This window comes from Mya arenaria, chromosome 16 (genome assembly GCF_026914265.1).
Source record: "Mya arenaria isolate MELC-2E11 chromosome 16, ASM2691426v1".
NCBI classification, from domain to species: Eukaryota; Metazoa; Mollusca; class Bivalvia; order Myida; family Myidae; genus Mya; species Mya arenaria.
The window spans coordinates 47197851-47213720 of NC_069137.1; the positions used below are offsets into that span (position 1 = coordinate 47197851).

Here is a 15870-nt window from a genome sequence, read left to right on the forward strand (position 1 = left end):
TGTCTCTTGTGTTTGTGTCTCTTGTGTGTGTGTCTCTTGTGTTTGTGTCTCTTGTGTTTGTGTCTCTTGTGTTTGTGTCTCTTGTGTGTGTGTCTCTTGTGTTTGTGTCTCTTGTGTGTGTGTCTCTTGTGTTTGTGTCTCTTGTGTTTGTGTCTCTTGTGTGTGTGTCTCTTGTGTGTGTGTCTCTTGTGTTTGTGTCTCTTGTGTGTGTGTCTCTTGTGTGTGTGTCTCTTGTGTTTGTGTCTCTTGTGTTTGTGTCTCTTGTGTGTGTGTCTCTTGTGTTTGTGTCTCTTGTGTTTGTGTATCTTGTGTTTGTGTCTCTTGTGTTTGTGTCTCTTGTGTGTGTGTCTCTTGTGTTTGTGTCTCTTGTGTGTGTGTCTCTTGTGTTTGTGTCTCTTGTGTGTGTGTCTCTTGTGTTTGTGTCTCTTGTGTTTGTGTCTCTTGTGTTTGTGTCTCTTGTGTTTGTGTCTCTTGTGTTTGTGTCTCTTGTGTTTGTGTCTCTAGTTCATTGTCGTTTCGACCCTTGCCTAGTGTCCCCCTAAACATTTTTTTTCGACTACTCAGCTTATCCCTGTAGTTTTCATTGTATTATTTATAATATACTGAGAACTCTGTAACACAACACGTGCTATACTTTAGCAAACTAAACTGATAAGCAATAAGGCGAACTCAGGCTGTTCTTTTACATCTGAATATCCAGGCTGCATTTTCACATATTATCCAGACTGACAATTAACACCTTGACATCCAGGCTGATCTTTTTAACCTTTAAATGCAGGCTGATTATGAGATGAAGCAGCTCCTGGAGTCTATACAAGGACTTAATCTCGCACAAGCAAAAGGCAACCGGCACTTTGAGGCCCACGTGTTCTTTGATGGAGCTGTTAAGGACAGAAACCCGACGGAGTTTGTGCTACAACTGGTTTCACTTGTTGAAACTGTGCTAGGTTAGTGCCTTTATTTAACATAAATACAATGAAGCCGACAGAAATAAGCCCATTAGCCAATAATTTAACGTAAAAATGGTAAAATGCTTGCACCTGGTACCTGAATTGCCTCTGTAAAGAGTACCCTGTATGTAGCTGTACCATATTGTAAAACCTATTTTTATCAGCTGCGGATAATGAACAGCAGCATCGTCATCAGACAATATGCAATTGCAAATATTGTACTTCCTGGGGGCGGGGGCATTTGGCGGGGATTTGACCTTCAGTTCGTCCCCGCAGGGCGGGGATTTTACCCGGGGTTGGCTTGACCGAATGTCAAAGTCCCCGCTTTTCTTCGGACCTGGGTGCATTAAAGTGACACTCTTATTCAAAATTAATACTTAAAAAAAAAAAAAAAAAATTGAGTTATGCACCCTCAACTGCTTACTAACTAATGTATTTATGGAAAATATTAATAACAATTAACAATAATATAACCGTGGATTTAATAGATGAAAACACAAAAATATTAAATGATTGGTGAATGCTAAAATATTTATTGTGATTTACTATAGTCTTATAAGGTAGAAATACCGTGTTTTATGCGCATTTCTTTCGAATTGAACTCGGTATCCTTCATAAGAACCATTGGGTTCAACTTTTATTTATCGTTTTTGGAATATTATTAAATGTGTTATTTAGGAGGAATAGTGCATTTTTTATCTTGTCAATGGTAGGTGTGAAGGCAGAACACTGTACAAAAAACTCCACCCCGTACGGAATCTCGTTGTCATGGCAACTAAAGCCGGGTGACAGCGGGAAGGGCATGGTGTTCCGAATCCACCTTAAAGATAATGTGAAGGTACAGGTTTTTCGTTAAGCTTTAAATGACTTGTTACATGCGGAAAACGTAGCTAAAACATTAATATGTACAGTCGAACCCCGTTGACTCGAACTCGTTTGGTTCGAATTCCTCTTTGGCTCGAACTGGATGCTAAAGACCTATTTCTTTAACCTGAAGGTAAACATTTTCGCTTGGCTCGATTTTTTCGAGGCTAGAGATATTTTGACCGGTCCCTGGGAGTTCGAGCCAACGGCGTTTGACTGTGTAGTATTATAGCCATTTTTAATGGAACTGTAGACAGGTTATCATATATGTACCTCGAGAGAAAAAAAATGCTTTTGACTATAGCATAGAAAGGGATGGGTTTTTTTTCAGAAATTTGTAATGACAATTTTATCACACGTATGTTCTGGATCTACAAATGAATGCATACCTAATTAATATTCGATGTGTTTGATTGTATCGTTTCTAAAGTTGCTTTTACTTTGTTGACTACTAGGTCCCAACTATGGATCGTTTTTGAAAATATTAAACGATGTGTAATTGTGTCAAAATGAAGCAGGCACTACACTTTCCTATGCATATATAGGTAAAAAGGAGATATTTGGCTACCAGTTATTTGGGAAATAATGGAGACTTTAACAACCATTTGTATTTTTAAATCAAACTCCAACCCATATTTTAAACCAATAAGAAGGGAGATGATGGAATTTCATAGAAGGATATCTCATCTTGAATAATAGAATCCGACTTGAAATTTATCCGAAATGGTGTTCTCTTTGGCAGCAGTTAATGTTTTCATCTTTACTGGTTAATGAACATGCAGCAAGGATAAAACATTTATACATTTTAAATCAAAGTGATTCATCATGTTATTATTTGCATACGTTTGCCATTGAACATCGCTTTTTCATATAGAGATATTTGTCAAATACGGAAGTAGGTATGACGTATTTCTGACGTCACTCCAAAAGGCATGTCCGTTTTGTGTCTAGAGCAATACATATACATCAAGTTAAGACCATGCCAAAAAATCATACCCATGTAGTTACTATTTCGTCATTTTTATGCTCATATCGTAACACTTCTCATTTGTAAAATTCAGACGCAAAATGTTCACATTTAGTCATGTTTTTCAAGGTGAAGAATAAGAAGAGATGGAGCCAGGTGATGTACATGTCATATGTTCTCGACTTTCTCCTCAAACAAGACAAAAATGGTAAGCTGAAGAGTGATAATAGTCAAGTTGTCAAATTAAGGGGCATGTTTGTTACCCAAGAGGTCTTAGAAATTATGTAGGAAAATCTGTATGATTATCAGAATAAACCATTTTTCAATTATCAAAATCCATTTTCAGTATGTATTTTGGCTAATTGAAATAAGCGACTCAAGCCTGTTAAGCTTAAGCAGTTTGGAGAAATTGGGGCCAGAAGTTTAACATTACGAATAACATCAATATGGCCAATATCATCATAATCTTATGCAAAGTAATTGAAAGAATATGGTTTGAAAATAATTTAAACCAATTCAAACGTAAACGTATATTAAATTCATAATGTGTATGTTCTAATTATTATTTAAAGCTGCACTCTCACAGATTTACCGTTTTTATTGTTTGTCTTGGAATTAACATTGTTTTGCGCAAATATCTGCAAACCAGTGATGAAAGACTGCTGACAAAACGTTCAATCTGTGAGAGTGCAGCTTTAAGGCGATCAAAATGCACACTTACATGGTTATGTTTCACTTTTTAAAGCATCGGAGGAAGACTGTTTTGTCCTAACAACTGACGCGGATGTCAGGTTCACACCTGACTCTGTGGAAGCCCTCCTTGACCTCATGACCCGAGATAACACAGTCGGGGCGGTGTGCGCCAGGACCCACCCCCTTGGGAGCGGTCCGCTTGTGTGGTACCAGGTTTTCGAGTACGCGATTGGTCACTGGTTTCAAAAGGTAAGTCAAATTGCAAAGGTCACAAGGAGGTTAAAGCTGCACTATCACAGATTTAACCGTTTTTACCTTTTTTATTATTTTGTCTCAGAATAAGCAGATATTTGTTTAAATATCTGTAAACCAATAATATAAGATTGCTGACAAAAAATCAGATCGTAGATTTTAATATTTCCGATCGAAAATTAATGTTTTATGGCTTAAACCGTTACTAACGGTTCAAGAAAAATGCATAAAACATCAATTTTGAACTTAAGTATAAAAATCTGCGATCTGACGATCATCGTTTGTCAATTGGCTCGTTCTAAGACCAAAAATAAAATAGTTGTCAAACCTTCAATCTGTGAGAGTGCAGCTTTAATCAGTGAGAAGGAAGCTATCACCCATCGTTTGAGAACCCCGAAATACTATTGCGCGGTGCTTCGTTGTGTAACGTGGACGAATTGGCATAGACAAGTTCGTAACCATGACCAATTAATGAGGCAGTTGTTTTCAGTAGAAAAAAGTGTTCGGCGAAAGCTCGAATTGATCCCGGTCCGCCTAATCGCTGCAAATATATAAACAGCGGTTTAGACCACTCACCTGTGGAGACTACTGACAAAACAGGGTTATCAAAGAGAATTAAATTGTAACATGCTATTTCATTGAAAGAGGAGTTGTATCCTCTGCCTCCTGCAAACTCATTATACGAGAATTGGTCGATTTTTTCCACGGTATGTTTGACGTATAACGGAAGAAATGCACGTGGTTGCCAACGATGACTACCAACCCCGTTTGGAGTGGTTCACTTGTCTTATAACAAGTGCTCTTATATGGCAGTGGTCACTGGTATAAACAAAAAACTGATTATACTCACAGTCGCATGAAACAAATAAATTCGTGATATTCCGTAATCTGTCTTATGGCCTATACGGCAAAGTGACATGTGACCCGTACGATTCATTGACATGTGATCTGTACGATTTAGTGACATGTGACCTATACGATTCAGTGACATGTGACCTAAACGATTTAGTGACATTTGGCCTATACGATTTAGTGACATGTGGCATTCACTTAATGTAACGCCTGAATTGTTTTGTGATTAAGACAAGAGGTCACATTTTAGCATTTTAAGTATTAAGATATATCAACATGCTCAAAAGATTAAGCCGCCAACATGACATTTTGTAATGCAACAGGGTCCAACTCGAAATGCAAGGCAGTAAAATAAACTTATCTCTTATACGGAAAATACATGTATGTATGTTTCAATGACAGCTCAATTTAATCCGTCAATAGTTAGAAAAATGTACTGAACAGACACTCTTTTTGCTTTAATTTCATTCCGTTTTCATATTTACCTATAATCTTTCTGATCAATAGTTTTCATACCTAAACATCCACACATTTGAAATGATAAGTACATAAATGGAAAAAAACAAACGAACTTGTTTTGAAGTTTCTTCATCCATCTCTATTTTTCAGGCGGCAGAACATGTAATTGGATCAGTTCTCTGTTCACCCGGATGTTTCAGCGTGTACAGGTGTCGAGCTATCAGGGATATTCTTCCCCAGTACGCGACCAACGTGGAACACGCTTTCGACTTCCTCACCAAGGACATGGGGGAGGACAGATGGTTTTGTACACTCCTGGTGAGTTTAATTATTTGCTGAACAGTCGCACCCGTTGGCTGTGACTCGCTTGGCTCGAACTCCTCGTTGGCTCAAACTCCTCGTTGGTTCGAATTTTCGTTGGCTCGAACTATATGTTAAGGACCAATTTGTTTCTACTGAATTTTACAAATCCCGATTGCTCGAATTTCCCGAGGCTCGATGTATTTTCGCTGTCCCTGAGAGTTCGAAACATCGGGGTTCGACTGTATGCTGTATTTTATATTTGAACAAGAAAACCGGCAGAATTTCGATTGCAATTAGCCTTCAAGTGGTAGATTGTATTGCCTTCTAATTAAATTCTTTTAGTCAACGCTTACAATATCAATATGTATTTGTGGTCAAGTAGCAATAGAAATTTAAATCGACACAAAAACATTTATTTGGTGTTATGTAAGAAATGCCGGATTTCATCTAATAATTGACCTAATAAAATAACTTTGGCAAAGAAATATGTTCATATCTTTTCTGTCAGGAACGTTATTTAGAAATTAACGTTACTTAAGTGTGTGTTTACATTGGATGGGACCCGTGGTGACCAATATGAGAACCCCTTTAAGTCACGTGATTCCTCAATCTGACTATGTTCGTTCACTGACAGGTCCAGAGTGGATGGCGTATTGAGTATTGCGCCGCGTCTGAGAACAGCACACATTGTCCCGAAGACTTCGACGAGTTCTTTAAACAGAGGCGTCGCTGGGTGGCGTCAACATTAGCCAACCTGATGCTGCTCATCAAGGAATGGAATATCAGTGAGTTTTTGAGGGTTTCGGTTTCGAATTTAGGTTTCACTCATCCGTTTTTACGTTGTTTACTGCAGCACATAATGTAGTAAATGTTTGTTTGAATTGTTAATTGCTAGATCGGGATTGAACTTGAATATTGTAAGTCTGCCCATAATGTCTGAAAATGTATATCAAGCGCTGCATGGTATTTTAAAAAAGGGTTAGTGATTTATATTACAGGTTGTCCAATGAGAAGGCTGTATTTCTCAAATTTAAACCCCAATTTATCGAATAATAACAAGATTAAGCTAAAATCACTATTTTTGTATCGGTAATATTTGGTTTATATTTGCATCCTTCTTAGTTTTGGACTTTTAAAGGAAATCATCTTTATGACAATCACGATAAAAAAAAATATTCTAGTAGAATCTAGATTAATTAAGAAATTTGGCGTTATGAAATAACGTACTTAGACTTGAATCGCTAAAGAACTTTCAAGAAAAATGTGCTAGTAGAACAGTCAGCCCCTAGAAAGACTGATATCTAAATGTATGTTTTGGTCTTTCATCTTGTAGTTTCCAAGTTAAACCCACGTGTCTCCATCATCTTCCTCGTGTATCAGGCGATCCTTCTATTTGCTACACTGATTGGTCCAAGTTCGATCATTCTGATAGTTACAGGTATGATTTGATTTATACTATTGATCTTAAAGGGACTCGCTCGTGATTTGCAAAATGTACTTTCCTTCACGAAAAAATCAATAATTATTTATATAAAAGCGAATAATAAAAGCATGTTGTCGCCAAAACAAAATTCGTGAATAATGCGTATATATGTTGGCCATTTCTTTTGTTCAGCTGGCACTTCTTCAGCAGCCAATTGTATACAACTATTTAGGTTATATTCAGGTCACTTTTGAATATTAAAATGATTTCATTGGTTAATAAAAAAAAACTATTTTAAAAATTGACCAATCAGTTAACATTTTGGTTAACTTTGACTAATTGCTGCTTATGACTATTCTTTATCTTTATACAGGTGGTCTGAAATACGCTTGGAACATCGGAGTTACGACAAGCGTTGTATTGCAGGTGCTTGTTACCGTTGGTTACGCAGCTACGTGCCTACTGACGTCATCAAAGACACAGCTAAACGTAAGACAATAGAGTGTGTTTTTATAAAAGTAAAAAACTCACTATCAGCACTCTTAACTATAACATTTTAAAAGTTACCTATATGCTATGTTGTAACATCAACCTAATTAATTAACCCCATGCACTTATTTACAAAAAAGAAATCTAGAAAAAATAAATAAAATGTGGTGCGCAGCTGAGATCGACCCAGGGTCTCCTCGATGATTTGCACAAGTATTATGAAACATATAAATACACTTAAGTATTTTTGGAAAATTTATTAACTTTCGAGTGAATGTTGTTTACATTCAAATATTGGTGTTAACGTTCTGTGGGTCACTTGAAATTACTTTAAAATAAAGTTTTCTTTTTGCCGACATGCTCCCTTTTAGTTTAAAGTCAATAAGAAATGTTTAACATTCCTAATGCAATTAGTTATTTATGTCTTTATTTCGAAATATAAACAAATTCACGGGTCAAGATAGCGTATTTGCCTTTAAGGGGCTCGCTCATGTTTTTGTAAAATGCATTTTCTGACATTTCTTTCTTGCAATTGTATCATCCGGCGTTCAGCCACTTTAACTTATGTTAACTCATGTTCTTGTAATTTTTAGGTTGCCAAGCTGCTAACATTCCTGTACGCTGTGACAACTGCCAATTATCTAGAACACGCATCATATATACCACGTTCCGGTCATGTCATTTTCAGGCTGTGAAGCTGTTAAAATTTCTATACGCTGTGATCATGTCAGCTATGCATGTCGGTGGGTCAGATCCTACTGCATTTCAGGCAGATCTTAGGCTCGGTAATGCAAACGGCGAAATACAAATCAGCAAAGGCCAACGTTATATCTATTACACACAGCATATAAGTATGTACAGTCTCATTACGTTATTTTCAGGTTGCCAAGCTGCTAACATTCCTGTACGCTGTAATCATGTCGGCTGTAATGGTCGGTACAGCAGTTCAAATTGCAAAGGACTTCAGCAAAGACAATGATGCTGGTATTCTATCATTTATTCAAAGCTTTCGTTTGTAACATTTGCATTTTTATATTTTATATACTAAGATGCTCAGTGTGTAACTTCTTGTAGTAGTGAATGCTTGAAAAATATATGACACTCTGTCATTTAAAATTGATAATAAAACAGTCCAACCCCGTTGGCTCGAAGTCGCTTGGCTCGAACTCATCGTTGGCTCGAGCTTGATGTAAATGACCGATTTATTCATATTGAAGGTCAGTTTTCTCGCTTGGCTCCTACTTTTCGAGGGTCGATGTTAGTTGGCCGGTCTCTTGGAGTTCGAGCCAAAGGGGTTCGATTATACTTAAAATATTTATTTCCTTCTTCCCTTATCATATTTTCATGTTTGAAAGTTTCTCTTTCAGTTATCAATAAAGCAGCCTTCCCCATATCAACTACAACTCTATACCTCGGGGTCATGATAGGCATATTCCTGATAACCGGAATCCTCCATCTTGGGGAGTTTGTATTTCTACTTCACGGCGCTTGGTTCTTTCTCTGTATTCCGGCTGGCTATCTCATCTTGATGATCTACAGCATCAGCAACATCACCGATCGATCTTGGGGTACGTTAATGTTATGTGCATGTTTAATACTTATATATGAAAACTGACCTGGATGTAAAGGACGACACTGACCTGGATGTAAAGGACGGATTTCTTTAAACTGAATATAAGCACTCCCACTTGGCCCGAATTTTACGAGGCTTTGGATGTTTCGCCGCTACCTGTGAGTTCGAGCCAACTGGGTTCGACTGTACAATCAAACCTGGTTCAACAGTCACCTGCTTTAAAAGGCCACCTGCCTTATCGGGCCACTCTAAATTCCCCAAATATGTTTTACTACATAAATTACATGCATTAAGGGGCCAACTGTCTAACGCGGCCGCGGTCATTAATTTTGTATTAACAATTTTTGTTTACAACATAGTGTAAAAGGTTGTTTTAGAATTGTGTTATAACTTTTCATCGTATGCATATATTGCTATTTGGCCCCGAGCAAAAATTCCTTAATATAACTTTTAGTGTTTCGCACATAATTTCACCAGACATGCTTTGTATATATATATATATACTAACATTTTAAAACACAGGTACTAGAGAAGTAAAAACACACTCAGTGCGGGTAGCTAACAAAAGCTGGCAAGATACTCTGACAAAGGGTTTCACATCCTTTTTCTTGTAAGTACATTATAAACAAAATAAATAGCATTTTACCGCGTTATCGGCTCAGTTTTCGATTGCATGTTATCATATATGTACTTCGTCTAGTGATGACTGTATGCAAATCTGCAGGAGTACCACTTCGAAGATATTTTTTTCTCATTTTATGAAATACATGTAGAATAAATAATTGTAGTGCATTGTAGGATACGTGTAGTTGTTTTTTGAGATAATAATTCGACAGCTGATTTAAATTCTCTCTTACAGTCTATTATTCAATTTGAAACAGCAAGTAAAGCTTGTGTCGGTATTTATTGAATATCATCAAGCGTTTGATACCGTTTATACTTATAGTTTATAGGAATGAGTTATAAATTAAAGTAATCAATGACTGGCATTATCAAACGTACTTATAACAATGTTTAGTTTGTATTATTTCAATGTTCTACTGGATATAAGAATACTCCAATGTGTTCGGTCTTAAACAAGGGGAGCCAATACCACTTGTTTTATTTATTCAATATCATTGATGAGTATTACACTATGTTGTATTGTACACTTTATAATTGACTAAGATCTAATTGACGAGATAATACATCTTCTGGAAATATATTTAAGTATTTCATAGTTTATTTCGTCTACTTAATGTAACTAGATATTTATAAGAATGAAATTTAAAAGAAAGCTCGACCCTGGAGATTGAACTGTTTCTTCACAACTTACTTTATCTTTTATTCTCTATTATGATAATACGATATTTAACTGTCTGTGTTTGTATATGTTTGTTTTATATATGTCGCCATGACTTTGTTTGAAAAAAACGTCTTTGGATTTGTCACCTAGCCCTGTGCGCGCTGATTTTGATTTTACGAGTGAAGGCCAAATTGTTATTTCACGGTTGATAAGAAAATAATTTAAATTATAAGCTAGTTGTAATATTGATACAATAATTTTGCACGTCATTTGAATAATGCACTTTCATTACGACCTCATTTGAATGACGTCAAATTTAGTATTCAAAATGCGCAAAACATTATCTCACTTGTAAACACGTAACTTACGCAATTTAAGTGATATCAACATGAACATTTCAGAATACCTTTCTGAAATTACATGGCATTCAAATACCTTAAAACATTGTAATAGCAAAAATATGTCCGAAGGCCCAAAATCGCGCGACGCGGCTCATATTTACTTGTTGCAATGCAATAACTGACCATTTAACAAATAACAATTACAAAATGTAGTTTCATTCCTGTTTTTCGCAGCTCATCTAGTCAAGTTAATACTTATGTAGAGATCTGAAAGATGATATATTGATCTTGAGAGGCCAGGACAATGTTCCACAGTTAGCGGTCGAACCCAGTACCTCCTAGAGGGAGGTCTAGGGTTCAAATAAAATAATAATTGCTTCGATATAGCTGAGAGTGTTACTTACTCCTTTATGTCAATTAATACTTTAATTATAAACGAAACTTATGCATCAGTGTTTTGTGCCTCAGAATGAATTCAATTTTACAGCTGCTGTTTTAAAAAGCCATTAACTTCTGCGACTTCAAGCACACAAACCGAGGCTCCGCAAGCTAAGAGTACGCCTATGAGAACAATGTCATTGGATGGGCAAACCGCGCCAAAGGAATTCCAGTCAATGGCAGACGAGGAGCAGCTCACATCTCTCCATTCCTTCGATTTTAGGTACGATGTATAGTCTAAAAAACACTGGTCTACAAATGTAAGAGAATTAAGCGAAATTCAGTCACCAAATACAGTCGAACCCTTTGGCTCGAATTTGCTTGGCTCGAATTCGCTTGGCTCGAATTCTTCGTTGTCTTGACCTAGATGTTAAGATTGATTTATTCGTACTGACTGTAAACATTCCCGTTTGGCTCGATTTTGCCGAGACTCGACGTATTTTCGCAGGTCTCATGGAATTCGAGCCAACGGGGTTTGACTGTATTACTTTGAAATCGCCATTGACCTCGGTGCTGCACTGACCGTGCCTCGATGGTATCACCAAATAGAGTGAATTGGATATCAGTCTCTTTAAAGCTGCGCTCTCAAAGATTTACCATTTTTACAACTTTTAAAAAAAACTGTCTTGGAAAGAGCAAATGATTGCATGACTATCTGAAAACCAATGATATAAGATTGCTGACAAAAGATCAGATCGCAGATTTACATATATCCGTTCGAAAATTAATGTTTAAGGCTTCAACCGTAACTAACAGTTTAACAAAAATGCATAAAACATCATTTTTTGAACTTAAATATAAAACCTGCGATCTAATTTTTTGTCAGCAGTCTTTCCATAGATTTTCGCAAATATTGGCTCGTTCCAAGACAAAAAAAAAATGTGTCCAAACGTTCAATCTGTGAGAGTGCAGCTTTAAGTGAACGACGATATATGTTTCTTGTTAAAAGCGCATTATTAAGGTTAATACAAAACAATAAATTCTAATTTTAATGCTGTATTTTGTTCAACAATAAGCGATGACTAATGTTGTGTGCCTTTATAGGCATTTTCGGTAGTGTTTTTTTTTTAAGAAAAAAAGAAAAAGAAAATTATAATCGGCCCGTGTAGTGAATTCATACTGCAATATTTACATTCTTCTTTATTTTCTGTACCATAAAATGTGCGTTCATGTTTGCATGAACCGGTCGACCTTTTGTGACCTCTATAGGCGGAGTTTTGCAAGAGAGACCTGGTTCAAGCAGATCTAAAACACAATCTTGATAAATTCTTGATGAACGCGACAAAAGAAAAATTAAACAATGGCCTGGATAGATTCTCCTTTAAAAAGCGCTTTCATACAGCAAGGACGCATGATAGACAAGTATCAATCCCTAATTAACGCTCGAAAAATACATATCAATCCTTTTATTTATATGGTTCTATGCCCGTTTTGACTATTCTAGATGTAATATATTACAGTTTGATAATAATTATGTAATCGGCGTACATTGCCTCTGAAAATATACGGCAGATAATTATGGCGTTGCACTTGTCCAATCAGAGTGATGCAATGAAAACAAAAACCTGACGTCAGAACGGGTCATGCAAAATGAATATCATGTTTGTTTTTCTATAAAATAAACTGGGATAGTGTCAATTGTAAAGTATATCTTTGAGAAAGCTACAACAGTGGGCAGGCTAGCGCACTCGCTTCTCACCTAGGCGAGCCGGGTTGGATTCCCGGCCAGTTCCTTTGTGGGCACCGAGCCGGACAAGTGGGTTTTCTCCGGGTTCTCCGGTTTCCCCAATAAAACAAATCCACACTCTCGCGTAAAATCGTATTCACGAGAGTGATCATTATAATGTTGTAATGACTTGTTTCACAATCGTTGTAAAATAAATAAGTTTACACTAAACTATTAAAACTACAACATATATTCTCATATTTATAGAGCGTCTATGAGGAGCACTGTTGGAGGCCTTGGTGACATCCACGAAGAAGCGAACGAAGGCGGTAAGATTCAATAAAGTGTTTTCATATGGCACGAACATTTTCGATGAAACGAGTTATATAGTCGAAACTCGCTATGCCGAACTCTGTTATCTCGATGTTTGGTTATATCGAACTTGTTCTACTACTTTGGGTTTAGTTAGATATGTTGTGTAGTAATTTTGTATTTCCCAAGGTTCTAACGGCTTCGTCAAGGCGAGTTTTGACTGTATAACTTGTTTGGGCGAGCTTATGATCAACTATGGAAATGTTTATAAAATAAATAGTACAGTTGTATAAGGCTTTTGTATTTGAAGAAATATTTTTCAATGTATAGAAGTATATACTTTATTATAACAATTGACAATAAACAATTTAGTAAAGCGGCCATGTTTCAATTATTCTTTAAGATTATCAATGGTTGTATCTTTTCTAGCTTTTTTTGTTTCAATACAAAGTTAATATATTTCCTAAACGCCAAGTTTAAGCCTTCTGTATGTGACCCTCCTCCCAATATGTGTACAATACACAACCTCTGTGTATTGGCTTTAATCTACTTGCCTTGATCCCTTTTATCAGATCTCTGATCTGAGTATCCTGCTGTGCAGTTTTGGAGGTTTTTATTATAGAAATGCACAGAGGATGTGTACAATACACGGCTGGGGGGGGGGGGGGTCACTTAAAGAAGGATTAAACTAAGATTTTAAGATACGAACTCAGTATTTTGAGCCAAGGAAAGGCCTATTTTCGTATTATTGTTGTTGTTTAGGAGATCCTAACGAAGATTTTGAAGACGACGACGAGGATGATATTGAAGACAAAGTACTGAAAGTTGAGGAATGGCTTCCCAGAGAAACCAGGGATACCCAAGTCAGTTGATAGATTTCCGAATGTTATAACCTTAACATTACTATTTTGTATGATATGTTTAGGGTACGTTTCCGCCCCTATAGCCCTGTGGTAGTGGTACTTCTTTTACGGGTGCGGGCGGTCGGAGGTTCAAACACCGGCCGCGTCAAACCGAAAGACGTTAAAATATACTACCGGTAGCTTATTGCCTAGCGCTCGGCATTTAAAGGGTAGCACTGGGAAAATGGTGTACTTAGTATTGGCTCAACCCAGGAATTTTGTTTCCCGTGTATCCGTGCTTTACCCTGAGCACGTAAAAGAACCAAGACCCTCGCAACGAGCGAGGGTATCGCACCCGGATCTCTTGTATCTCTGTTTCTTGAAGTCAACGAGCTAGGGTATCGCACCCGGATCTCTTGTATCTCTGTTTCTTGAAGTCAACGAGCTAGGGTGTCGCACCCGGATCTCTTGTATCTCTGTTTCTTGAAGTCTTGTAAGGCCTTGATTTGACTGCGAATAGCTGCCACTTCTATCTCATGCTACTTATGGCATTTAAACTCAATTTAAATCGTGATGGCGTCACGGCGGGGTCAAGCCATAATGCAGCCTATAGGCGCGGAAGACCTTGATAAACTCAAATGAACAAACGGGTCACCTTTCGGAGATGAACCCAAGAGAACAAGTTTGCAACCATTTAAATGATGACATCTCGGAGATCCATATCGAAAAAACACACACATCAAAGATCGTTTTTGTGCTCGTGTTAAACTCCATTTTGGTTTAAGCTAACCCATGAACAAATAAGCATGCATCAGTCAGTTCAAAGAATTGAAGAATATTGCTACCTTCACTTTTATTTGTGCGGTGCGTTTAAGGTACGGATTGGACAATCCACTATGAGTACCAACGCCTATTACTGGGCTAGCTCAATGTACGTTATCACACATCCTTACGCTTACACATTGGTGACCATATTCCTGCTCATCTTAAACTACTTATTGGCTTCTATTATTTTTACAATTACAGTCGAACCACGCCATTGTCAGTAATGTAAAATGCTTAATCATGTTTTTCATTTTCGTATAAGTTTGCTATATTTTGAAAGGAGATTACTCACCGACTATTAGAATTGTTCATTAACCGAAACATCGTTCTAGATATGAGCATACACAACTGACATAGAGCTTGCTACATACATTTAAAGTCGAATCCGGTTTGCTCGAACTCCCAAGTACCGGCGAAGAAACTCGAGCCTAGGAAATTCGAGCGGAGCGGGAATGCTTACTTCTAATATAAGAAATCGGTCATTCACATTTAGTTCCTGCCAACGAAAAAATCGAGCCAAGCGAGTTCGAGCCAACCAGATTTGACTATATACGTATTTTGATTCATGTTTTACATATTTAAACGAAAAAGGTTATTTTCATCTCTTTTAGGCGCAACAGGAGTTGGTGAAGAAGTTTAAGGAGCATGGATTTGAAAATACAATATTCATCAGCAGAATGACAGAAAAGGAATTAAAAGATGTCGGTGTAAAAAGTAAGTATTGTTTTCATATTACTGACTACTCATTTGCTTATCAGTCATATTTGGTATAAAAATGATTAGTGGCACTCATATTTAAATTCAATACATAGTCATGTATAACAAAAATTATTTTTGAGTGATAAACTTCTGACTAAACAGTGCATTAACGAAGAATATATAACTTATTACTAGGTTTTAACCATGTGTTTAAAAGCTGTAAACGAACAAATATTAAATAACTGGTGGGTCCTAAAAGATTTACAGAGATCAACTATCGTCTCATAAGATAGAAGTACCGTGTTTCCTAAACCTGTCTTGCAAATTAAACTCGGTAATTTTCATAAGAATCATTGTTTTCGATGTGAGATTATCCTTTTCGGTAAATTAAAACAATTGTATGAAATGTGGTACCGCTTATTTTAGAGTAAGAATGAATCTTTAAAAACATACTTCTCTTTTCTCCCAGGAGCTGGTTTAAAACGTTTTTTGATGGAAAATGTCAAGTGCCTTCCATCCTATGAAATTCAGGCATTTGTACCGGTGAGTCGTTTTTATTCCACGTGACCATTTTGAACCAATCAGATAGCTTTTTAGTTTTCTATCCACGTGACCTCTTTAAACCAATCAGACAGTT

General features: G+C 36.8%; 1 protein-coding gene across 1 annotated transcript in view; it reads left to right on the forward strand.

Moving 5' to 3' along the window:
• LOC128222361 (uncharacterized) overlaps positions 1-15870 on the forward strand; it is a 44989-nt gene that overhangs the window by 16913 nt on the left and 12206 nt on the right. Inside the window, exons 12-27 of the mRNA XM_052931338.1 lie at positions 779-947; positions 1664-1788; positions 2911-2989; positions 3527-3723; positions 5188-5355; positions 5975-6125; positions 6674-6778; positions 7137-7252; positions 8134-8236; positions 8620-8820; positions 9348-9435; positions 10939-11112; positions 12823-12884; positions 13630-13730; positions 15146-15248; positions 15703-15776. Coding sequence (XP_052787298.1) covers positions 779-947; positions 1664-1788; positions 2911-2989; positions 3527-3723; positions 5188-5355; positions 5975-6125; positions 6674-6778; positions 7137-7252; positions 8134-8236; positions 8620-8820; positions 9348-9435; positions 10939-11112; positions 12823-12884; positions 13630-13730; positions 15146-15248; positions 15703-15776 — 2016 coding nt within the window. The remainder of the gene's footprint in view (positions 1-778; positions 948-1663; positions 1789-2910; positions 2990-3526; positions 3724-5187; positions 5356-5974; positions 6126-6673; positions 6779-7136; positions 7253-8133; positions 8237-8619; positions 8821-9347; positions 9436-10938; positions 11113-12822; positions 12885-13629; positions 13731-15145; positions 15249-15702; positions 15777-15870) is intronic.